This window comes from Salvelinus namaycush, chromosome 22, assembly GCF_016432855.1.
Source record: "Salvelinus namaycush isolate Seneca chromosome 22, SaNama_1.0, whole genome shotgun sequence".
Lineage (NCBI taxonomy): Eukaryota > Metazoa > Chordata > Actinopteri > Salmoniformes > Salmonidae > Salvelinus > Salvelinus namaycush.
In genome coordinates, this window is record NC_052328.1 from 1,306,760 (window position 1) to 1,332,243 (window position 25,484).

General features: G+C 41.9%; 1 protein-coding gene across 3 annotated transcripts in view; it reads left to right on the forward strand.

The window, feature by feature from the left end:
• Positions 1-25,484, forward strand: part of LOC120017875 (paired box protein Pax-2a) — a 67,960-nt gene that overhangs the window by 35,850 nt on the left and 6,626 nt on the right. For all 3 annotated transcript variants that reach the window (XM_038960833.1, XM_038960831.1, XM_038960832.1), the window contains 2 exons: positions 17,018-17,023; positions 20,343-20,444. In XM_038960833.1, the coding sequence (XP_038816761.1) occupies positions 17,018-17,023; positions 20,343-20,444 (108 nt within the window). The remainder of the gene's footprint in view (positions 1-17,017; positions 17,024-20,342; positions 20,445-25,484) is intronic.

Below are 25,484 nucleotides of genomic sequence, written 5' to 3' on the forward strand. Positions count from 1 at the left end.
TGGTAGTAATTGTAATGTATTTTACTCAGGTATTTGAGGTTTTAGCTTCTCTGTAATGACTCAGTATTACAGTTTACTTTCAAACAATAAGCCCAGCGCAGCAAGAGGAATCCAAGCCAAGCAACAGCAAAACACTACTCAATTATCTTCTGCATTTAGGCTGAGATCCAATTTCAAATTAATTGTGCTTTTACGGGGCTGGGGAAAGAAGTAAGGAGATTATGTTTATCCTTAAAATGTTTTCTAACACCAATTAAAATGACTGCCGTTATTGATCTTGTTGATTTTATGTCCCTCGGAAAATTTGCATAATCTATTAAAAATGAATGATTCATGAAGTGCTCATTGCCAGTTTAAAGAGATCGTAGGAATTCTCTGTGGCTAGATCCCAAATAGCAGCCTATTCCCTATTTATAGTGCACTACTTTTGATCAAAGCCCATAGAAAGTAGTGCACTATATAGGGAATAGGTTGCCATTTGGGAAGCACAGTGTGACCTGAAAGGGGCTTGAGAGAGATATAAATCTATTGTGTCCTCTGCTTCCTATTCTATTAGAGCTCTCAGAAGTACCTGCAGGGGAGGCGGCTCCAATAAGAAAGGGATTTAAAGCATTGTGCTTCATCATTGAAATTCATGCAGAGGCTAAAAGCCCCACTTCCATTATAACTGTCCTCTTCTTCCTCTCCTCTATATTAATACCATATTACCTGCTAAATAGTCCCTATTACCCCAATAAATAAATAAAACACCCACCAAAGAGCTCCCTTGAATATGTGGAAGGGACAATCAAAAATGGTGTGGTAATTTATATTGTTGATATGGGAAGTGATTTCTTTGATTGATTGTCCTTAGAGAGGGATGGTATCCTTCATCCTCTCAACCTCGTTACTGTTCATTTAAACTGCTTCAAATTCAAATAAGATGTTGTTGTTGTTTTTCACGGGGTAAACATGATGAATAGGAGAAGGAAAGACCAATTGGAACTGTTTGTGTGTTTAGTAAAACAAGTGAGGGAGAGATTAGTGAAGATACAACCTAATTGTGCTGCAGTATCTAGATCTGCTTTGTGTTTCCTTGATCCCAAACAGTCACTCCAGTAGCAGTGTGTCTTGATTAGGTTACTGAGGCTTCTGAAGGCCAGTCCCCTGGGCTTTTCAAGTGCAGTTCTACACATGGCTGTAGACTAGAGCTGACCGAGCGGCCGCCCGGCTGCATACTGAGAGGAGCAGCCTCCCAAATGGTGCCTTATGTCCTGTGTAGTGCACTACTTTAGCGGCATACACAGGCCTCTTGTCTAAAGTATTGCGCTATACAGGTAATAGTGTGCAATTTTGGATGCACACGAGACTCTTTACCCAGAATCCCTGCTGGGCCTGCCAATGGGAGACTCCCAGAGTGCATTGGTAGGTGTCAATGACACCCCCCCCCCCCCCCCCCCCCCCCACACCTTCTCTTCATCCCTCACTCCTCTCCTCCTCTCTGAGCCCTAACAGGTGCTCCTGAGGAGTCAATTGTCTGTAATAGGTGGATGATATGTTGATTAGACATTCCAGGAGGAAGGCCAGTGGACAAAACCAGCAGAGGTGAGTTTCCTGGAAGCTTCGTAGCACTGAAATCCTCCTTAATCCGTTGTCTACGACCAAAGATGATCTTAGTGCTGTACAGCTGTCGGGGGAACACATCAGATCTGAACAGTTGATGCACTGAGAGAGTGACTGAGAGAGTGACTGAGAGAGTGACTGAGTGACTAACTGAGAGAGTGACAGAGAGTGACAGAGCGTGACTGAGAGAGTGACTGAGAGAGTAACTGAGTGACTAACTGAGAGAGTGACAGAGAGTGACAGAGAGTGACTGAGAGAGTGACTGAAAGGGTGACTGAGAGTAACTGAGATAGTAACTGAGAGAGTGACAGAGAGTGACAGAGAGTGACTGAGAGAGTGACTGAGAGAGTAACTGAGTGACTAACTGAGAGAGTGACAGAGAGTGACAGAGAGTGACAGAGAGTGGCAGAGAGTGACTGAGAGAGTGACTGAGTGCTGCTAGTGTGGAGTAGAAAGAAACCCTGAAGACTTGGAGTGAATCCCAGATGGCACCCTATTCCCTATATAGTGCACTATCTGATCAAATGCAGTGCACTAATAAGAGAATAGTGTGTTTATTAAGCCACAGCACATCAGGAACAGGCAGAGCGAGAGAGGCACGTTCCCTCCCTGACTGGTTGTTGATCGCTGCTCACTGGACACGTCCCTGGGACACATCCCTGATGTCTCTGTGGCCTGGCGACAAACTGCTCCTCTACCCTGCTCTCCCTGCAAGCTCTCCTGAGACACATCCCTGATGTCTCTGTGGCCTAGTGACAAACTGCTCCTCTACCCTGCTCTCCCTGCAAGCTCTCCTGAGACACATCCCTGATGTCTCTGTGGCCTAGTGACAAACTGCTCCTCTACCCTGCTCTCCCTGCAAGCTCTCCTGAGACACATCCCTGATGTCTCTGTGGCCTAGTGACAAACTGCTCCTCTACCCTGCTCTCCCTGCAAGCTCTCCTGAGACACATCCCTGATGTCTCTGTGGCCTAGTGACAAACTGCTCCTCTACCCTGCTCTCCCTGCAAGCTCTCCTGAGACACATCCCTGATGTCTCTGTGGCCTAGTGACAAACTGCTCCTCTACCCTGCTCTCCCTGCAAGCTCTCCTGAGACACATCCCTGATGTCTATGTGGCCTAGTGACAAACTGCTCCTCTACCCTGCTCTCCCTGCAAGCTCTCCTGAGACACATCCCTGATGTCTCTGTGGCCTAGTGACAAACTGCTCCTCTACCCTGCTCTCCCTGCAAGCTCTCCTGAGACACATCCCTGATGTCTCTGTGGCCTAGTGACAAACTGCTCCTCTACCCTGCTCTCCCTGCAAGCTCTCCTGAGACACATCCCTGATGTCTATGTGGCCTAGTGACAAACTGCTCCTCTACCCTGCTCTCCCTGCAAGCTCTCCTGAGACACATCCCTGATGTCTCTGTGGCCTAGTGACAAACTGCTCCTCTACCCTGCTCTCCCTGCAAGCTCTCCTGAGACACATCCCTGATGTCTCTGTGGCCTAGTGACAAACTGCTCCTCTACCCTGCTCTCCCTGCAAGCTCTCCTGAGACACATCCCTGATGTCTCTGTGGCCTAGTGACAAACTGCTCCTCTACCCTGCTCTCCCTGCAAGCTCTCCTGAGACACATCCCTGATGTCTCTGTGGCCTAGTGACAAACTGCTCCTCTACCCTGCTCTCCCTGCAAGCTCTCCTGGGACACATCCCTGATGTCTCTGTGGCCTAGTGACAAACTGCTCCTCTACCCTGCTCTCCCTGCAAGCTCTCCTGGCTCTGGAATTAATTATTATTTCGTCTTCACACAAAGCAAACTAACCTTTGAGCACACATTTGGTAATGAATGACTTTCACCGCCGTGATGCTGTGTTGGGGGAATTAAACCAATTTGGCTCCCCAAACATTCTTTACTTAGTTGTAATTAATTAGGGAGCAGAGATTTTTAGGCTGGTGATAAATTGCTTGATTCTGCATACGGGAGAAAATGGAGGTCAAAGATGGAGATTTTTTTCGGTTGTTGTTGTTGTCGTAGCGATACATGAAGGTTGTTCCTGTCGTGCTAAATTTAATACTCCTATTTCCTACGAAAAATTGTAATTTTGTAACTAAATGACTTTGTTGCCGTGCCAAATAAAAAGAAGGTCAACTACGGAGGTTTTTCAGTCAGTCGTTCGGAGAAGAACAAGCTGAAGTCAGTAAATACAGACGTTGACAAATATGTTCTGGACAGACGACGCTATAGGTTATTTTATGATATGTTCTGGACAGACGACTCTATAGGTTATTTTATGATATGTTCTGGACAGACGACTCTATAGGTTATTTTCTTTACATTGCGATGAGAGTTGAGAAGACTCATGGGTCTCTGTTTGTCTGTCTGTCTGTCTGTCTGTCTGTCTGTCTGTCTGTCTGTCTGTCTGTCTGTCTGTCTGTCTGTCTGTCTGTCTGTCTGTCTGTCTGTCTGTCTGTCTGTCTGTCTGTCTGTCTGTCTGTCTGTCTGTCTGTCTGCCTATCTGTCTCTCTGTCTGTCTCTCTCTCTGTCTCTTTCTGTCTCTCTCTCTATCTTTCACTGCAGAAATCAGCAATTGGCAGGTTTAGTTTTGCAGGGTACTCTATCTGTCTTCAGGACAGTAAGCAACCAACCAACATCATATCATTAGTTGGTTTCTATGTTCAGTGATCTTGAACACAACACATCCTGTAGGTCACTGCTGTATACTAACCTTGTCGTTCAGATGACCACAGGGCAATTGCAAAGCCAGGAAAACACTTGCCTGACATCCTTGAGTAACTCCTTCTAGTTTAGTGGTTGTGTTAGGTCTTGTTTTGTCCAAGGCCTTATAGTGCTAGCATCTCATTATCTACAGCAGAGCAATACAAAAGACTGTTAGTTCAGTTATGTCTGTCTGTCTGTCTGTCTGTCTGTCTGTCTGTCTGTCTGTCTGTCTGTCTGTCTGTCTGTCTGTCTGTCTGTCTGTCTGTCTGTCTGTCTGTCTGTCTGTCTGTCTGTCTGTCTCAGCTATGCTCAGGCAAAGACATGGTCAAGTAGCTAGAGATTTACTATTCATATCAACAGACAGAAATAGCCTGTATACTGCACCCTCAGAGTCCTCATGATTTATGCTCCATTTCCAAAATGAAGACAGAAATCAACACGCACTCTCCTGTTAACAACAAACCTCCAACCTCCTGTGTGTGTGTGTGTGTGTGTGTGTGTGTGTGTGTGTGTGTGTGTGTGTGTGTGTGTGTGTGTGTGTGTGTGTGTGTGTGTGTGTGTGTGTGTGTGTGTGTGTGTGTGTGTGTGTGTGTGTGTGTGTGTGTGTGTGTATGAGTGTGTGTGTATGAGTGTGTGTGTATGAGTGTGTGTGTGTGTGTGTGTGTGTGTGTGTGTGTGTGTGTGTGTGTGTGTGTGTGTGTGTGTGTGTGTGTGTGTGTGTGTGTGTGTGTGTGTGTGTAGGTAAACGGGGAAAAACATAAAGAGGGCAGCTAGAGAAAATACTAACAGCTTTGATTCTCTGGCTGGCGTTGAATCTAAGAGGGCTGTCTGCCTGTGTGTTCTGGTAGTGGATTCAGCAGGCACCCCAGGCCAAATAAAGAAGCCCTTCTTTAATGAGGATTCTCTCCACACATCTCTGTTGTAAGACAACAATGGTGAGGACCCAGCTAATGAGGCTATCATGGAGTACTGAGAACTGACAGAGAGAGAGAGAGAGAGAGAGAGGAGAGGACTCTCCCCATCGGCCCCTCAGTCAAAGACAACAGGCTTTTAAAGAGGACATGATTGTAAGCGAAGCAGCATCGGTCAGAGGAATCTGACAGTTACCCACTGTAACTTCCAGGAAATATATAATACAGTGCTCTATGTGTTTAGATGCTGCAACCGTTAGAACCCACTGTAACTTCCAGGAAATATATAATACAGTGCTCTATGTGTTTAGATGCTGCATCCATTAGAACCCACTGTAACTTCCAGGAAATATATAATACAGTGCTCTATGTGTTTAGATGCTGCAACCGTTAGAACCCACTGTAACTTCCAGGAAATATATAATACAGTGCTCTATGTGTTTAGATGCTGCAACCGTTATAATCCACTGTAACTTCCAGGAAATATATAATACAGTGCTCTATGTGTTTAGATGCTGCATCCATTAGAACCCACTGTAACTTCCAGGAAATATATAATACAGTGCTCTATGTGTTTAGATGCTGCAACCGTTAGAACCCACTGTAATCTACATTCAGTAACCAAATGATCAATTAGAACCCACTGTAATCTACATTCAGTAACCAAATGATCAGTTAGAACCCACTGTAATCTACATTCAGTAACCAAATGATCAGTTAGAACCCACTGTAATCTACATTCAGTAACCACATTAGTTAGAACCCACTGTAATCTACATTCAGTAACCAATTGATCAGTTAGAACCCACTGTAATCTACATTCAGTAACCAAATGATCAATTAGAACCCACTGTAATCTACATTCAGTAACCAAATGATCAGTTAGAACCCACTGTAATCTACATTCAGTAACCACATTAGTTAGAACCCACTGTAATCTACATTCAGTAACCAAATGATCAGTTAGAACCCACTGTAATCTACATTCAGCAACCAAATGATCAGTTAGAACCCACTGTAATCTACATTCAGTAACCACATTAGTTAGAACCCACTGTAATCTACATTCAGTAACCAAATGATCAGTTAGAACCCACTGTAATCTACATTCAGTAACCAAATGATCAGTTAGAACCCACTGTAATCTACATTCAGTAACCAAATGATCAGTTAGAACCCACTGTAATCTACATTCAGTAACCAAATGATCAGTTAGAACCCACTGTAATCTACATTCAGTAACCACATTAGTTAGAACCCACTGTAATCTACATTCAGTAACCAAATGATCAGTTAGAACCCACTGTAATCTACATTCAGTAACCAAATGATCAGTTAGAACCCACTGTAATCTACATTCAGTAACCAAATGATCAGTTAGAACCCACTGTAATCTACATTCAGTAACCACATTAGTTAGAACCCACTGTAATCTACATTCAGTAACCAAATGATCAGTTAGAACCCACTGTAATCTACATTCAGTAACCAAATGATCAGTTAGAACCCACTGTAATCTACATTCAGCAACCAAATGATCAGTTAGAACCCACTGTAATCTACATTCAGTAACCACATTAGTTAGAACCCACTGTAATCTACATTCAGTAACCAAATGATCAGTTAGAACCCACTGTAATCTACATTCAGTAACCACATTAGTTAGAACCCACTGTAATCTACATTCAGTAACCAAATGATCAGTTAGAACCCACTGTAATCTACATTCAGTAACCAATTGATCAGTTAGAACCCACTGTAATCTACATTCAGTAACCAAATGATCAGTTAGAACCCACTGTAATCTACATTCAGTAACCAAATGATCAGTTAGAACCCACTGTAATCTACATTCAGTAACCAAATGATCAGTTAGAACCCACTGTAATCTACATTCAGTAACCAAATGATCAGTTAGAACCCACTGTAATCTACATTCAGTAACCAAATGATCAGTTAGAACCAACTGTAATCTACATTCAGTAACCAAATGATCAGTTAGAACCCACTGTAATCTACATTCAGTAACCAAATGATCAGTTAGAACCCACTGTAATCTACATTCAGTAACCAAATGATCAGTTAGAACCCACTGTAATCTACATTCAGGAACCAAATGATCAGTTAGAACCCACTGTAATCTACATTCAGTAACCAAATGATCAGTTAGAACCCACTGTAATCTACATTCAGCAACCAATTGATCAGTTAGAACCCACTGTAATCTACATTCAGTAACCAAATGATCAGTTAGAACCCACTGTAATCTACATTCAGCAACCAATTGATCAGTTAGAACCCACTGTAATCTACATTCAGTAACCAAATGATCAGTTAGAACCCACTGTAATCTACATTCAGTAACCAAATGATCAGTTAGAACCCACTGTAATCTACATTCAGTAACCAAATGATCAGTTAGATCCCTCTGTAACTTGCAAAGAATAATTTATTATTGTATGTACAGCATAAAAGTTAAATCATGTAATGAAGTTTACAAGCTTGATTACAGTTACTGTCTTGCTCATGTATAACAAGGGAATATATTTGCATTAGTTTGTTCCAAATCTTTACCTCGCATACATTTTGCAATAGTCCACAAAGTCCCCACATTCTTTGGAATGATCAATCGATCAACTAATCAATAAATCAATCAATCCAGCCATTAATCATAATGGTGTGTTGAGCAGTGAAAAGCCCATTGTCTCTTGGAGAGCTGAGTCCTGAAGCCGTAGTCAGTCGCCCCCTGTCCAGATGACCCCTGAAGACGTAGTCAGTCGCCCCCTGTCCAGATGAGTCCTGAAGACGTAGTCAGTCGCCCCCTGTCCAGATGACCCCTGAAGACGTAGTCAGTTGCCCCCTGTCCAGATGACCCCTGAAGCCGTAGTCAGTCGCCCCCTGTCCAGATGACCCCTGAAGCCGTAGTCAGTCGCCCCCTGTCCAGATGACCCCTGAAGACGTAGTCAGTCGCCCCCTGTCCAGATGAGTCCTGAAGACGTAGTCAGTTGCCCCCTGTCCAGATGACCCCTGAAGACGTAGTCAGTTGCCCCCTGTCCAGATGACCCCTGAAGCCGTAGTCAGTCACCCCCTGTCCAGATGACCCCTGAAGCCGTAGTCAGTCGCCCCCTGTCCAGATGACCCCTGAAGCCGTAGTCAGTCGCCCCCTGTCCAGATGACCCCTGAAGACGTAGTCAGTCGCCCCCTGTCCAGATGAGTCCTGAAGACGTAGTCAGTCGCCCCCTGTCCAGATGACCCCTGAAGACGTAGTCAGTTGCCCCCTGTCCAGATGACCCCTGAAGCCGTAGTCAGTCACCCCCTGTCCAGATAAGTCCTGAAGCCGTAGTCAGTCGCCCCCTGTCCAGATAAGTCCTGAAGCCGTAGTCAGTCGCCCCCTGTCCAGATAAGTCCTGAAGACGTAGTCAGTCGCCCCCTGTCCAGATGAGTCCTGAAGCCGTAGTCAGTTGCCCCCTGTCCAGATAAGTCCTGAAGCCGTAGTCAGTCGCCCCCTGTCCAGATGACTCCTGAAGCCGTAGTCAGTCGCCCCCTGTCCAGATAAGTCCTGAAGCCGTAGTCAGTCACCCCCTGTCCAGATAAGTCCTGAAGCCGTAGTCAGTCGCCCCCTGTCCAGATAAGTCCTGAAGCCGTAGTCAGTCACCCCCTGTCCAGATAAGTCCTGAAGACGTAGTCAGTCGCCCCCTGTCCAGATGACTCCTGAAGCCGTAGTCAGTCGCCCCCTGTCCAGATGACTCCTGAAGACGTAGTCAGTCGCCCCCTGTCCAGATGACCCCTGAAGACGTAGTCAGTCGCCCCCTGTCCAGATGACCCCTGAAGCCGTAGTCAGTTGCCCCCTGTCCAGATGACCCCTGAAGCCGTAGTCAGTTGCCCCCTGTCCAGATGACCCCTGAAGCCGTAGTCAGTTGCCCCCTGTCCAGATGACCCCTGAAGCCGTAGTCAGTTGCCCCCTGTCCAGATGACTCCTGAAGCCGTAGTCAGTTGCCCCCTGTCCAGATGACCCCTGAAGCCGTAGTCAGTTGCCCCCTGTCCAGATAAGTCCTGAAGCCGTAGTCAGTCACCCCCTGTCCAGATAAGTCCTGAAGACGTAGTCAGTCGCCCCCTGTCCAGATGACTCCTGAAGCCGTAGTCAGTCGCCCCCTGTCCAGATGACTCCTGAAGACGTAGTCAGTCGCCCCCTGTCCAGATGACCCCTGAAGACGTAGTCAGTCGCCCCCTGTCCAGATGACTCCTGAAGCCGTAGTCAGTTGCCCCCTGTCCAGATGACTCCTGAAGCCGTAGTCAGTTGCCCCCTGTCCAGATGACCCCTGAAGCCGTAGTCAGTTGCCCCCTGCCCAGATGACTCCTGAAGCCGTAGTCAGTTGCCCCCTGCCCAGATGACTCCTGAAGCCGTAGTCAGTTGCCCCCTGTCCAGATGACTCCTGAAGCCGTAGTCAGTCGCCCCCTGCCCAGATGACTCCTGAAGCCGTAGTCAGTTGCCCAGATGACTCCTGAAGCCGTAGTCAGTCGCCCAGATGACCCCTGAAGCCGTAGTCAGTTGCCCCCTGTCCAGATGACTCCTGAAGCCGTAGTCAGTCGCCCAGATGACTCCTGAAGCCATAGTCAGTTGCCCAGATGACTCCAGGAGGTCAGCTCAACGAGGGAAACTGAACCATACTCTTGAGACTGTGAAGCACGGGGCCCTCAAGACGTTAATGAAACCAAGGGCCCTTCAGCTATTGTGCCGTGCTTAGTCCTACACACAATGTGCTCTGTGTCTGTCCACCCTGTGTGTGTGCTCTTATCCATGAATACTGCCCCTCTAGCCTTTACCCCAATACAACCCGCTCTCGACACACACACACGCAGCACGCACGCACGCACGCACGCACGCACGCACGCACGCACGCACGCACACACACGTCTCTGTAGGACCCCCCACCTACTCCAACAGTTCTCTTTGACTTCTTACTACACACTGGTCTGTAACAAACTAATTCTTACTACACACTGGTCTGTAACAAACTAATTCTTATGACACACTGGTCTGTAACAAACTAATTCTTACTACACACTGGTCTGTAACAAACTAATTCTTATTACACACTGGTCTGTAACAAACTAATTCTTACTACACACTGGTCTGTAACAAACTAATTCGTATTACTCATGAATGGTCTGCCATTCACATGAATGACATCACTGCACTAAAAGAAAACCTTCCCTTGAAAAATAACTTTTCCTCATGTTTCACATAGCAATAACCATGTGTATGTTAAAGACTGAAACTAGCCTACAGTAGTTTACAGTTATTTGCTGTATACTTTAGGCTAATCCACATTTGTTTCCTCCATTAAATGAATGTAGTTGATCGTTATGGTTGTTGAGGAGAGAGGCGACCGTGTCAGAAACACTTGTATTATCGTGGCCATTTCTGCACCCCGTGTCAGCTGCACTGCCGTTATTAACTGAAATAAACAACAGCAATTGAAAACCAGAGTATGCGCAGTCAAAGATGCCTTCATAAAACTGTGTCCTGTGGTATCATGGGGTATTATGGGGTGTTATGGTGTGTTATGGCTACTGGGGTCGCTCATTAAAGCTCCATTGAGAGCTGATTTAGCCCCAGTGAATCACAGTGTCCCTCACGGCTAAACAATATTGCAGGGGCCTCCCTCTCTCTTTCCTTTTTCCCTCTCCGTCCCTTTGGCTGGCCTTCGCTGGGCCGGGGGGGGGGGGGGGGTTCAGGAGCGCTCGGGAACTACGTGCCTGCAGCTCAAACAGCCTGGTTGCAGGGGTAGGACAGGGTAGGAAACCCAGCTGTCATGTCTAATTACAGGCCTGAATACGGAGCAGGGCTGAATAACTAACGCAGGGTCCATAGTGACGCTAGCTAGTAGCTCTGTACAAGGGGCCAATACTGTATGGACAGACACACTGTCTTTGGCTTTAGAACTACAGTCGCAGTGACGGGGGTGATCTGCTGTTTCAGGACTGTGTGTGTGTGTGTGCGTGCGTGCGTGCGTGCGTGCGTGCGTGCGTGCGTGCGTGCGTGCGTGCGTGCGTGCGTGTGTGTGTGTGCGTGCGTGTGTGTGTTCGAGAGAAGGAGGAGAGGAGGTGGACAGGGTTCTGAGGTTCAGTAAAGCGTGCTATGTTTAGACTAGTTTGAATGCAGTAATGAACAGCGTTTTCCTCTTCATTCTTCTACGTACTTCTGCATGCTTCTTTGATGTTGTTTCTGTCCCATGAGGCACTTGGTCTTTTGGCTTCTGACGTAGTATTAGTGGGGAGACAGAGACAGAAGAGGAGCGACGGTTGGTTGTGTTGACAGTGTGTGATGAGGATTCTGTTGACTGGCTTTGTGATTCCTGAGACACATTATGAGTCTGCAGATGTCTGTTGAAGGAACATTATAACACCTTCATGTTAAAAGTACTTTATGCTTAGGACAACATCTCTCATTGAAGTGACTATAGACTACAGTATATTTATTCTCTGGTCACTATAGACTACAGTATATTTATTCTCTGGTCACTATAGACTACAGTATATTTATTCTCTGGTCACTATAGACTACAGTATATTTATTCTCTGGTTAATATAGACTACAGTATATTTATTCTCTGGTCACTATATACTACAGTATATTTATTCTCTGGTCACTAGGATGTAGACTACAGTATAGTTATTCTCTGGTTAATATAGACTACAGTATATTTATTCTCTGGTCTCTATAGACTACAGTATATTTATTCTCTGGTCACTATAGACTACAGTATATTTATTCTCTGGTCACTATAGACTACAGTATATTTATTCTCTGGTCACTATAGACTGCAGTATATTTATTCTCTGGTCTCTATAGACTACAGTATATTTATTCTCTGGTCACTATAGACTACAGTATATTTATTCTCTGGTCACTATAGACTACAGTATATTTATTCTCTGGTCACTATAGACTACAGTATATTTATTCTCTGGTCACTATAGACTACAGTATATTTATTCTCTGGTCACTATAGACTACAGTATATTTATTCTCTGGTCACTATAGACTACAGTATATTTATTCTCTGGTCACTAGGGTGTAGACTACAGTATATTTATTCTCTGGTCACTATAGACTACAGTATATTTATTCTCTGGTCACTATAGACTACAGTATATTTATTCTCTGGTCACTATATACTACAGTATATTTATTCTCTGGTCACTATAGACTACAGTATATTTATTCTCTGGTCACTATAGACTACAGTATATTTATTATCTGGTCACTATAGACGACAGTATATTTATTCTCTGGTCACTATAGACTACAGTATATTTATTCTCTGGTCACTATAGACTACAGTATATTTATTCTCTGGTCATTATAGACTACAGTATATTTATTCTCTGGTCACTATAGACTACAGTATATTTATTCTCTGGTCACTATAGACTACAGTATATTTATTCTCTGGTCACTATAGACTACAGTATATTTATTCTCTGGTCACTATAGACTACAGTATATTTATTCTCTGGTCACTACAGACTACAGTATATTTATTCTCTGGTCACTAGGATGTAGACTACAGTATATTTATTCTCTGGTCACTATAGACTACAGTATATTTATTCTCTGGTCACTATAGACTACAGTATATTTATTCTCTGGTCACTATAGACTACAGTATATTTATTCTCTGGTTAATATAGACTACAGTATATTTATTCTCTGGTCACTATAGACTACAGTATATTTATTCTCTGGTCACTATAGACTACAGTATATTTATTCTCTGGTCACTATAGACTACAGTATATTTATTCTCTGGTCACTATAGACTACAGTATATTTATTCTCTGGTCATTATAGAATACAGTATATTTATTCTCTGGTCACTAGGATGTAGACTACAGTATATTTATTCTCTGGTCACTATAGACTACAGTATATTTATTCTCTGGTCACTATATACTACAGTATATTTATTCTCTGGTCACTAGGATGTAGACTACAGTATATTTATTCTCTGGTCACTATATACTACAGTATATTTATTCTCTGATCACTATAGACTACAATATATTTATTCTCTGGTCACTATAGACTACAGTATATTTATTCTCTGGTCACTATAGACTACAGTATATTTATTCTCTGGTCATATAGACTACAGTATATTTATTCTCTGGTCACTATAGACTACAGTATATTTATTCTCTGATCACTAGGGTGTAGACTACAGTATATTTATTCTCTGGTCACTATATACTACAGTATATTTATTCTCTGGTCACTAGGATGTAGACTACAGTATATTTATTCTCTGGTCACTATATACTACAGTATATTTATTCTCTGGTCACTAGGATGTAGACTACAGTATAGTTATTCTCTGGTCACTATAGACTACAGTATATTTATTCTCTGGTCACTATAGACTACAGTATATTTATTCTCTGGTCACTATAGACTACAGTATATTTATTCTCTGGTCACTATATACTACAGTATATTTATTCTCTGATCACTAGGGTGTAGACTACAGTATATTTATTCTCTGGTCACTATAGACTACAGTATATTTATTCTCTGATCACTAGGGTGTAGACTACAGTATATTTATTCTCTGGTCACTATAGACTACAGTATATTTATTCTCTGGTCACTATAGACTACAGTATATTTATTCTCTGGTCACTATAGACTACAGTATATTTATTCTCTGGTCACTATAGACTACAGTATATTTATTCTCTGGTCACTAGGGTGTAGACTACAGTATATTTATTCTCTGGTTAATATAGACTACAGTAGATTTATTCTCTGGTCACTATAGACTACAGTATATTTATTCTCTGGTCATTATAGAATACAGTATATTTATTCTCTGGTCACTATAGACTACAGTATATTTATTCTCTGGTCACTATAGACTACAGTATATTTATTCTCTGGTCACTAGAGACTACAGTATATTTATTCTCTGGTCACTATAGACTACAGTATATTTATTCTCTGGTCATTATAGACTACAGTATATTTATTCTCTGGTCACTATAGACTACAGTATATTTATTCTCTGGTCACTATAGACTACAGTATATTTATTCTCTGGTCACTATAGACTACAGTATATTTATTCTCTGGTCACTATAGACTACAGTATATTTATTCTCTGGTCACTATAGACTACAGTATATTTATTCTCTGGTCACTATAGACTACAGTATATTTATTCTCTGGTCACTATAGACTACAGTATATTTATTCTCTGGTCACTATAGACTACAGTATATTTATTCTCTGGTCACTATAGACTACAGTATATTTATTCTCTGGTCACTATAGACTACAGTATATTTATTCTCTGGTCACTATAGACTACAGTATATTTATTCCCTGGTCACTATAGACTACAGTATATTTATTCTCTGGTCACTATAGAAAACAGTATATTTATTCTCTGGTCACTATAGACTACAGTATAGTTATTCTCTAGTCATTAGGATGTAGACTACAGTATATTATCTAGTCATTAGGGTGTAGACTACAGTATAGTTATTCTCTAGTCATTAGGGTGTAGACTACAGTATAGTTATTCTCTAGTCATTAGGGTGTAGACTACAGTATAGTTATTCTCTAGTCATTAGGGTGTAGACTACAGTATAGTTATTCTCTAGTCATTAGGGTGTAGACTACAGTATATTTATTATCTAGTCATTAGGGTGTAGACTACAGTATATTTATTCTCTAGTCAGTAGGGTGTAGACTACAGTATATTATCTAGTCATTAGGGTGTAGACTACAGTATATTCTCTAGTCACCAGGGTGTAGACTACAGTATATTATCTAGTCACCAGGGTGTAGACTACAGTATATTATCTAGTCATTAGGGTGTAGACTACAGTTTATTATCTAGTCACCAGGGTGTAGACTACAGTATATTCTCTAGTCATTAGGGTGTAGACTACAGTATATTATCTAGTCACCAGGGTGTAGACTACAGTATATTATCTAGTCACCAGGGTGTAGACTCCAGTATATTCTCTAGTCACCAGGGTGTAGACTACAGTATATTCTCTAGTCACTAGGGTGTAGACTACAGTTTATTATCTAGTCACCAGGGTGTAGACTACAGTATATTCTCTAGTCATTAGGGTGTAGACTACAGTATATTATCTAGTCATTAGGGTGTAGACTACAGTATATTATCTAGTCATTAGGGTGTAGACTACAGTATATTATCTAGTCATTAGGGTGTAGACTACAGTATATTCTCTAGTCAGTAGGGTGTAGGCTATAGTATGGAGGTCATTATACCTGTGCTGTAAAACCAAGTGTTTAGGATCTGAACACTTTTCTGGAACACTTTTTAAACACATCAAGGTATTTTGAATTCCAATAAAAACGTGTCACAGTGTTTAGATTGTAAAGACCAGCGCATGTTCATTTCCTGTAATACTTGTTGTTTAGATTGTAAAGACCAGTGCATGTTCATTTCCTGTAATACTTGTTGTTTAGATTGTAAAGACCAGCGCATGTTCATTTCCTGTAATACTTGTTGTTTAGATTGTAAAGACCAGCGCATGTTCATTTCCTGTAATACTTGTTGTTTAGATTGTAAAGACCAGTGCATGTTCATTTCCTGTAATACTTGTTGTTTAGATTGTAAAGACCAGTGCATGTTCATTTCCTGTAATACTTGTTAAACACATGAACACGTGTCACAGTGTTTAGATTGTAAAGACCAGTGCATGTTCATTTCCTGTAATACTTGTTGTTTAGATTGTAAAGACCAGTGCATGTTCATTTCCTGTAATACTTGTTGTTTAGATTGTAAAGACCAGCGCTTGTTCATTTCCTGTAATACTTGTTAAACACATGAACACGTGTCACAGTGTTTAGATTGTAAAGACCAGTGCATGTTCATTTCCTGTAATACTTGTTGTTTAGATTGTAAAGACCAGTGCATGTTCATTTCCTGTAATACTTGTTAAACACATGAACACGTTTATTCAGTACAAGTCATTAGGTTTTGTACACTAAACACTGGGGGCGTTGTTTTAACACTGTAGGGTGTAAAGCCGTATTTGCATATTTCCCAGCATGCTTTTCAAATGAATGTGAGAGATAACCACCAATCACTGTGTTTGTTAGTGACAGAGATATGATTGTTACCTTCTATAACTTCTACTACTGAAGCCTTCACCAGACGACTAAGTGAATGTGTTTCAATCGAAAATAAACCCTTAATGACCTCATATTATATATGTCATACGGTCTTTAGTTATGGCCTAGTTATCCTCCACATTGTGGTTTGAAAGTCCTGGCTCATGGGCCACAGCAGACCTGCAAGTCACAATATGCTGGTTTGTGAAGTGATTAGTCATTCCTATCAGAATCCAGCCAGAGGGAGGATATCCAAGAATTAGACCATTGTATCATCCACAACCAGCACTCAGAATGGCTGCTATGGTGAAGGACTTAACAAACAAGACTACCTAAACCAGGACTCCCCAACTGGTGATTTCACTATTTCTTTTATTTTGGAAATCTGTTCCAAAGGATTCCTATTCATAATAAACATATACTGTATATGTGATCATAGACGCAAGGTAAGCAAGGTTTGAAATGATTACATTTTAGTCAAATATTAAGTCTGTTTGGGCTTCTTGCAGTCAATTTGCAGTCTACAAATGACTTGTAGATATGTTCCGGACCCCTGACCAGCCGCTCCAAAAAAATTGGGCCGTCAGCTGAATCTAATAGATGACCCCTGACCTAAAGCATCTAAACTGGAACAACCATCTCAGTAACGGGTGGAATAAATCCATCCCCTTACCGATTGGATTAGTTTAGAACAATTTGAGTTATTTATCTTTTTATAGTATAAGATCATTTATTCAATCAATGTGCATGAGGAAAAACAGATGTTAAAGCAAAACTATTCTAAAGATCAACAAAGCATGCTGGGAAATATGATAATGAGCCCCTTCCCCCCGCTGAGAGAGTTAACTCTGAGAGAGTTAATGAAAATGAACTCAACACAGTTGAGTAACAACAACACCACGTGATTGAAAATATTTCTTGATTCAAATGTCCTGTTCAGTTGTTCTGAAATGTAGGTAAGGTGACAGACATTCATTCCTAACACTGATCTGAATTAAAGACGTCACATCAATTTCTAACGACTAAATGCACTCTGAACAGGATGATGGAAAAGTGTTTAAAATCTGAACACCTAGGAGATATAGGTGTTCGCCTGGTTGGAAACTGACTGGAAAAAGCTGACTATAATGTTGAATATTGCGTTCTAAACACTTGTGTTTAAGATGGGAACACTTAATGGCTAATCTTAAACACCTAATGTTTAAGTTTCATACACAGACATTTAGGTTATAAACGTGTCACATGTTTCATGGTTTTACAGTGATTTACAATGACTCTTTTCTGTTCAAGGGACATCGTGTGATTAGAAAGCGCATCCCAAATGGCAGCCTATTCCCTAGATAGTGCACTACTTTTGACCAGAGCCCTATGGACCCTATATGCCCTATGGGCCCTGGTAAAAAAGTAGTTCACTACGTAGGGAATAGGCTGCCATTTGGAACACAAACATGGTCCCGTTTCTAACCTCCATAAAGGGATGGTTTAGTCCTGTTTCTAACCTCTAAGAGGTATGGTTTGGTCCTGTTTCTAAGGGGTGTTTTAGTCCTGTTTCTAACCTCTAAGAGGTATGGTTTAGTCCTGTTTCTAACCTCTAAGAGGTATGGTTTGGTCCTGTTTCTAAGGGGTGGTTTGGTCCTGTTTCTAACCACTAAGAGGTATGGTTTGGTCCTGTTTCTAAGGGGTGGTTTAGTCCTGTTTCTAACCTCTAAGAGGTATGGTTTGGTCCTGTTTCTAAGGGGTGGTTTAGTCCTGTTTCTAACCTCTAAGAGGTATGGTTTGGTCCTGTTTCTAAGGGGTGGTTTGGTCCTGTTTCTAACCTCTAAGAGGTATGGTTTGGTCCTGTTTCTAAGGGGTGGTTTAGTCCTGTTTCTAACCTCTAAGAGGTATGGTTTGGTCCTGTTTCTAAGAGGTGATTTAGTCCTGTTTCTAACCTCTAAGAGGTATGGTTTGGTCCTGTTTCTAACCACTAAGAGGTATGGTTTAGTCCTGTTTCTATCCTCTAAGAGGTATGGTTTAGTCCTGTTTCTATCCTCTAAGAGGTATGGTTTGGTCCTGTTTCTAACCACTAAGAGGTATGGTTTGGTCCTGTTTCTAAGGGGTGGTTTAGTCCTGTTTCTAACCTCTAAGAGGTATGGTTTGGTCCTGTTTCTAACCACTAAGAGGTATGGTTTAGTCCTGTTTCTATCCTCTAAGAGGTATGGTTTAGTCCTGTTTCTATCCTCTAAGAGGTATGGTTTGGTCCTGTTTCTAACCACTAAGAGGTATGGTTTGGTCCTGTTTCTAAGGGGTGGTTTAGTCCTGTTTCTAACCTCTAAGAGGTATGGTTTAGTCCTGTTTCTAACCACTAAGAGGTATGGTTTGGTCCTGTTTCTAAGGGGTGGTTTAGTCCTGTTTCTAACCTCTAAGAGGTATGGTTTGGTCCTGTTTCTAAGAGGTGATTTAGTCCTGTTTCTATCCTCTAAGAGGTATGGTTTGGTCCTGTTTCTAAGGGGTGGTTTGGTCCTGTTTCTAACCACTAAGAGGTATGGTTTGGTCCTGTTTCTAAGGGGTGGTTTAGTCCTGTTTCTAACCTCTAAGAGGTATGGTTTGGTCCTGTTTCTAAGGGGTGGTTTAGTCCTGTTTCTAACCTCTAAGAGGTATGGTTTGGTCCTGTTTCTAAGAGGTGATTTAGTCCTGTTTCTAACCTCTAAGAGGTATGGTTTGGTCCTGTTTCTAAGGAGTGGTTTAGTCCTGTTTCTAACCACTAAGAGGTATGGTTTGGTCCTGTTTCTAAGGGGTGGTTTGGTCCTGTTTCTATCCTCTAAGAGGTATGGTTTAGTCCTGTTTCTAACCTCTAAGAGGTATGGTTTGGTCCTGTTTCTAAGGGGTGGTTTGGTCCTGTTTCTAACCTCTAAGAGGTATGGTTTGGTCCTGTTTCTAACCTCTAAGAGGTATGGTTTGGTCCTGTTTCTAAGGGGTGGTTTGGTCCTGTTTCTAACCACTAAGAGGTATGGTTTGGTCCTGTTTCTAAGGGGTGGTTTAGTCCTGTTTCTAACCTCTAAGAGGTATGGTTTAGTCCTGTTTCTATCCTCTAAGAGGTATGGTTTGGTCCTGTTTCTATCCTCTAAGGGGTGGTTTAGTCCTGTTTCTAACCTCTAAGAGGTATGGTTTGGTCCTGTTTCTATCCTCTAAGAGGTATGGTTTAGTCCTGTTTCTAACCTCTAAGAGGTATGGTTTGGTCCTGTTTCTAAGGGGTGGTTTGGTCCTGTTTCTATCCTCTAAGAGGTATGGTTTAGTCCTGTTTCTATCCTCTAAGAGGTATGGTTTAGTCCTGTTTCTAACCTCTAAGAGGTATGGTTTAGTCCTGTTTCTAACCTCTAAGAGGTATGGTTTGGTCCTGTTTCTAAGGGGTGGTTTAGTCCTGTTTCTAACCTCTAAGAGGTATGGTTTGGTCCTGTTTCTAAGGGGTGGTTTAGTCCTGTTTCTAACCTCTAAGAGGTATGGTTTGGTCCTGTTTCTAAGGGGTGGTTTGGTCCTGTTTCTAACCACTAAGAGGTATGGTTTGGTCCTGTTTCTATCCTCTAAGGGGTATGGTTTGGTCCTGTTTCTAACCACTAAGAGGTATGGTTTGGTCCTGTTTCTAAGGGGTGGTTTGGTCCTGTTTCTAACCTCTAAGAGGTATGGTTTAGTCCTGTTTCTATCCTCTAAGAGGTATGGTTTAGTCCTGTTTCTATCCTCTAAGAGGTATGGTTTAGTCCTGTTTCTATCCTCTAAGAGGTATGGTTTAGTCCTGTTTCTAACCACTAAGAGGTATGGTTTGGTCCTGTTTCTAAGGGGTGGTTTAGTCCTGTTTCTAACCTCTAAGAGGTATGGTTTAGTCCTGTTTCTAACCACTAAGAGGTATGGTTTGGTCCTGTTTCTAAGGGGTGGTTTAGTATTTTGTCTTGAAGGACCATCTATTGATTGTGTGTGTTCTCTCTCTCTCTCCAGGTCGAGACATGGCCAACACAACCCTACCGGGTTATCCCCCTCACGTACCCCCCACCGGCCAAGGCAGCTACCCCACCTCAACACTGGCCGGAATGGTTCCTGGTGAGTCTACTTTTTGTAAATATTACATTTTAGTTTAATATGTTATTTTCATTTCAAGATTGTATTAACTGTCTCTCAAATAAAGCAATGACCTGTAGAGTGGCACACATGATTACATGTAGGCTATCAAGAAACTAGTCCTGCTGGATAACTGAGAGACAGACAGGGACATGGTTAAAGGACAGAGACAGACAGATACATGGTTAAAGGACAGAGACAGGGACATGGTTAAAGGACAGAGACAGACAGAGACATGGTTAAAGGACAGAGACAGACAGGGACATGGTTAAAGGACAGAGACAGACAGGGACATGGTTAAAGGACAGATACAGAGAGAGACATGGTTAAAGGACAGAGACCGACAGGGACATGGTTAAAGGACAGAGACAGACAGAGACATGGTTAAAGGACAGAGACAGACAGAGACATGGTTAAAGGACAGAGACAGGGACATGGTTAAAGGACAGAGACAGGGACATGGTTAAAGGACAGAGACAGACAGAGACATGGTTAAAGGACAGAGACAGGGACATGGTTAAAGGACAGAGACAGACAGAGACATGGTTAAAGGACAGAGACAGGGACATGGTTAAAGGACAGAGACAGACAGGGACATGGTTAAAGGACAGAGACAGGGACATGGTTAAAGGACAGAGACAGACAGAGACATGGTTAAAGGACAGAGACAGAGACATGGTTAACCTTTACTGCTCCAGCGTTCCGCCAGCGGAACTCCTCCCACATTCCACTGAAAAGGCAGAGCGCGAAATTCAAAATATATTTTTTAGAAATATTTAACTTTCACACATTAACAAGTCCAATACAGCAAATGAAAGGTACACATCTTGTGAATCCAGCCAACATGTCCGATTTTTTAAATGTTTTACAGCGAAAAAAGCACGTATATTTATGTTAGCTCACCACCAAATACAAAAAAGGACAGACATTTTTCACAGCACAGGTAGCATGCACAAAGCCAACCTAACTAACCAAGAACCAACCAAACTAACCAACAAACAACTTCATCAGATGACAGTCTTATAACATGTTACACAATAAATCTATGTTTTGTTCGAAAAATGTGCATATTTGAGGTATAAATCAGTTTTACATTGCAGCTACCATCACAGCTACCGTCAAAAATAGCACCGAAGCAGCCAGAGTAATTATAGAGACCAACGTGGAATACCTAAATACTCATCATAAAACATTTCTGAAAAATGCATCGTGTACAGCAAATGAAAGACAAGCATCTTGTGAATCCAGCCAATATTTCAGATTTTTTAAGTGTCTTACAGCGAAAACACAATATAGCATTATATTAGCTTACTACAATAGACTACCACACTACCGCATTCATTCATCAAGGCACGTTAGCGATAGCAATAGGCACGTTAGCGTTAGCGAATAAACCAGCAAAAGATATTAATTTTCACTAACCTTCATAAACCTTCCTCAGATGACAGTCCTATAACATCAGGTTATACATACACTTATGTTTTGTTCGAAAATGTGCATATTTAGAGCTGAAATCAGTGGTTATCCATTATGCTAACGTAGCTTATTTTTCCCAGAATGTGCGGATATTTCTATTAGACTCTCACCTATTCTGACCAAATAGCTATTCATAAACATTACAAAAAAATACATGTTGTATAGGAAATGATAGATACACTAGTTCTTAATGCAATCGCAGTGTTAGAATTCTAAAAATATCTTCATTACGACATAAGGCTTATGTTATAGCGAGAGAGTGGCCAAAACCTGGGCGCAAAACTACTAGTACACAGTTCGACAGATATATGAAATAGCATCACAAAATGGGTCCTACTTTTGGTGATCTTCCATCAGAATGTTGGACAAGGGGTCCTTTGTCCAGAACAGTCGTTGTTTGGATTTAGAACATCGTTTTTCCCTCTTGAATTAGCAAGCACACTGGCCAAGTGGCGCGAAGCTCTCCATTCTGAACAAAGGGCACACAACGCAACACGCCTAACGTCCCGAATAAATTTCAAAAATCTAATAAAACTATATTGAAAAAACATACTTTACGATGATATTGTCACATGTATCAAATAAAATCAAAGCCGGAGATAGTAGTCGCCTATAACGACAGCTTTTCAAAAGGCAATCCCACTGTCCTCCTCGCGCCTTCCTGAAAACATGAAATCGGTGACACGTCATTCCAAGAGGACGTATTCCATCTCAGACCAAGATAAACACCTCATTTCTTCTCTCACTGCATCTTGACATCCAGGGGAAGGTGTATGATGTGCATGTATACTAATAGGTATCATGCCCATTTATAGGCAGGACCCAGAAGAGAGCATCGATTTCAGATTTTCCACTTCCTGGTCAGGAAGTTTGTGCCAAATGAGTTCTGTTTCACTCACAGATATAATTCAAACGGTTTTAGAAACTAGAGAGTGTTTTCTATCCAATAGTAATAATAATATGCATATTGTACGAGCAAGAATTGAGTACGAGGCCGTTTAAATTGGGCACGTTTTTCCCCCAAAGTGACAACAGCGCCCTCTGTCCTCATCAGGTTAAAGGACAGAGACAGGGACATGGTTAAAGGACAGAGACAGGGACATGGTTAAAGGACAGAGACAGACAGAGACATGGTTAAAGGACAGAGACAGACAGGGACATAGTTAAAGGACAGAGACAGGGACATGGTTAAAGGACAGAGACAGACAGGGACATAGTTAAAGGACAGAGACAGGGACATGGTTAAAGGACAGAGACAGACATAGACATAGTTAAAGGACAGAGACAGACAGAGACATGGTTAAAGGACAGAGACCGACAGAGACATGGTTAAAGGACAGAGACAGACAGAGACTTGGTTAAAGGACAGAGACAGACAGAGACATGGTTAAAAGACACGTCCTCTCAGTTCCACTCCAGTATCTGAACTCATTATCTCTCTGTGATGTATACAGTGCATGAGGCATTCCCAGGAGCCGTCGATAAACAGCTAGCGATCTCCTCTCCTCCGTCTCCCTCCCAGTCATCCACTCGGCCTCCTCTGTGGTCAGAGCACCTCCCTTTCCCCCTCTACTTAACCTGCAGTTCAGGTTCACAACAAACAGTGAAGGGTCACAACACAGAGGCATGGGAGGCCAGTCAATATTTAAATCCCTATCTCTCTAAGGAGGGTCTGGCTGTGCCAGGGCTAGTGTTTCACTGCCAGAACACACCAACCAGACACTGGGGCGAGACGGGATGGGACAGGATGCATTCTGGTTACAGCACTGATTCACTGGTTGTTTCCTGGTATTCCCCCTCCCTGTGCTCGTATACCCCAACCCAACACAGCAGCACGCACCGCCATTTTTCTTTGAGCTGATCAACCCATGCGGAAAGGAAATCCAATCGAGTGCACAGCTGTGTTAGAAAATCATTAACCGATTACAGCATGCTCAAATGGCTTCAGGATTCAGACCCGCTCTCCCCCGCTCTCCCCCACTCTCCCCCGCTCTCCCGCGTCCATCCGTACGATCACTGTTTTGTCCACTGGATGCAATGCACACTGGTGATTTTAATTTCAGTTTCAGAGTATCAACAACACATACAGTGCCTTCAGAAAGTGTTCACACTCCTTGACTTGTTCCACATTTTGGGGTGTTACAGCCTGAATTTAAAATGGATTAAATTGAGGTTTAGTATCACTGATACACACACAATACCTCATAATGTCAAAAAGGGGAATTATGTTTAAATGTTTACAAATGAATAAAAAATGAGAAGCTGAAATGTCGTGAGTCAATAAGTAGTCAACCTCGTTGTTATGGAGAACCTAAATAAGTTCAGGAGTAAAAATTAGCTTTAACGAGTCACGTAATACATTGCATGGACTCTGTATCCAATAATTGTGTTTAACATGATTTTTAAATGACTACCCCACTTCTGTACCCTCTGGTCCCTCAACCACAAAGACCAGGGAGGTTTTTTTCTCCAACGGTTTGAAAAAGAAGGGCACCTATTGGTTGACATTGACTATCCTTTTGAGCATGGTAGCAGTTATTAATTACAGCAATAATAAACAACCAACTGGACAGAGCTTGAAGAATTTTAAAAAGAATAATGGGCAAATATTGTACAATCCAGGTGTGGAAAGCTCTTAGAATCTTACCCAGAAAGACTCACAGCTGAAATCGCTGCCAAAGGTGATTCTAACATGTATTGTGTGTAAATGTGTGTGAATACTTATGTAAATTAGTGTTGTTGTTGTTGTTTTGTTTTTTTTTGTTTTTTACAAATGTTAGAATCTTTCTTCTACTTTGATAATAATTAACAAAAAAATGACAATTAAAACCATTTGAATGACTCTTTGTAACACAAAAAAATGTGGAAAAAGTCAAGGTGTGTGAATACCTTGTGAAGGCAGTGTAACTGCTACTGTGGAATATGAATTAAACACAAAGAGATGTGGTCTTTTTCTGGTTAATACACATGGGGTTTTGACGTTGGCCAGTCACATTGTTAAGATATTGTATTTATGTTAGTTTGTGATATGTACATTGTAACTCTTTATACTGTAATTACATGAGTAGTTCCACAGTGTAAAGTCACTGTAATTACATGAGTAGTTCCACAGTGTAAAGTGACTGTAATTACATGAGTAGTTCCACAGTGTAAAGTCACTATAATTACATGAGTAGTTCCACAGTGTAAAGTGACTGTAATTACATGAGTAGTTCCACAGTGTAAAGTCACTATAATTACATGAGTAGATCCACAGTGTAAAGTCACTGTAATTACATGAGTACTTCCACCGTGTAAAGTCACTGTAATTACATGAGTAGTTCCACAGTGTAAAGTCACTGTAATTACATGAGTACTTCCACAGTGTAAAGTGACTTTAATTACATGAGTAGTTCCACAGTGTAAAGTGACTGTAATTACATGAGTAGTTCCACAGTGTAAAGTCACTGTAATTACATGAGTAATTCCACAGTGTAAAGTGACTGTAATTACATGAGTAGTTCCACAGTGTAAAGTGAATGTAATTACATGAGTAATTCCACAGTG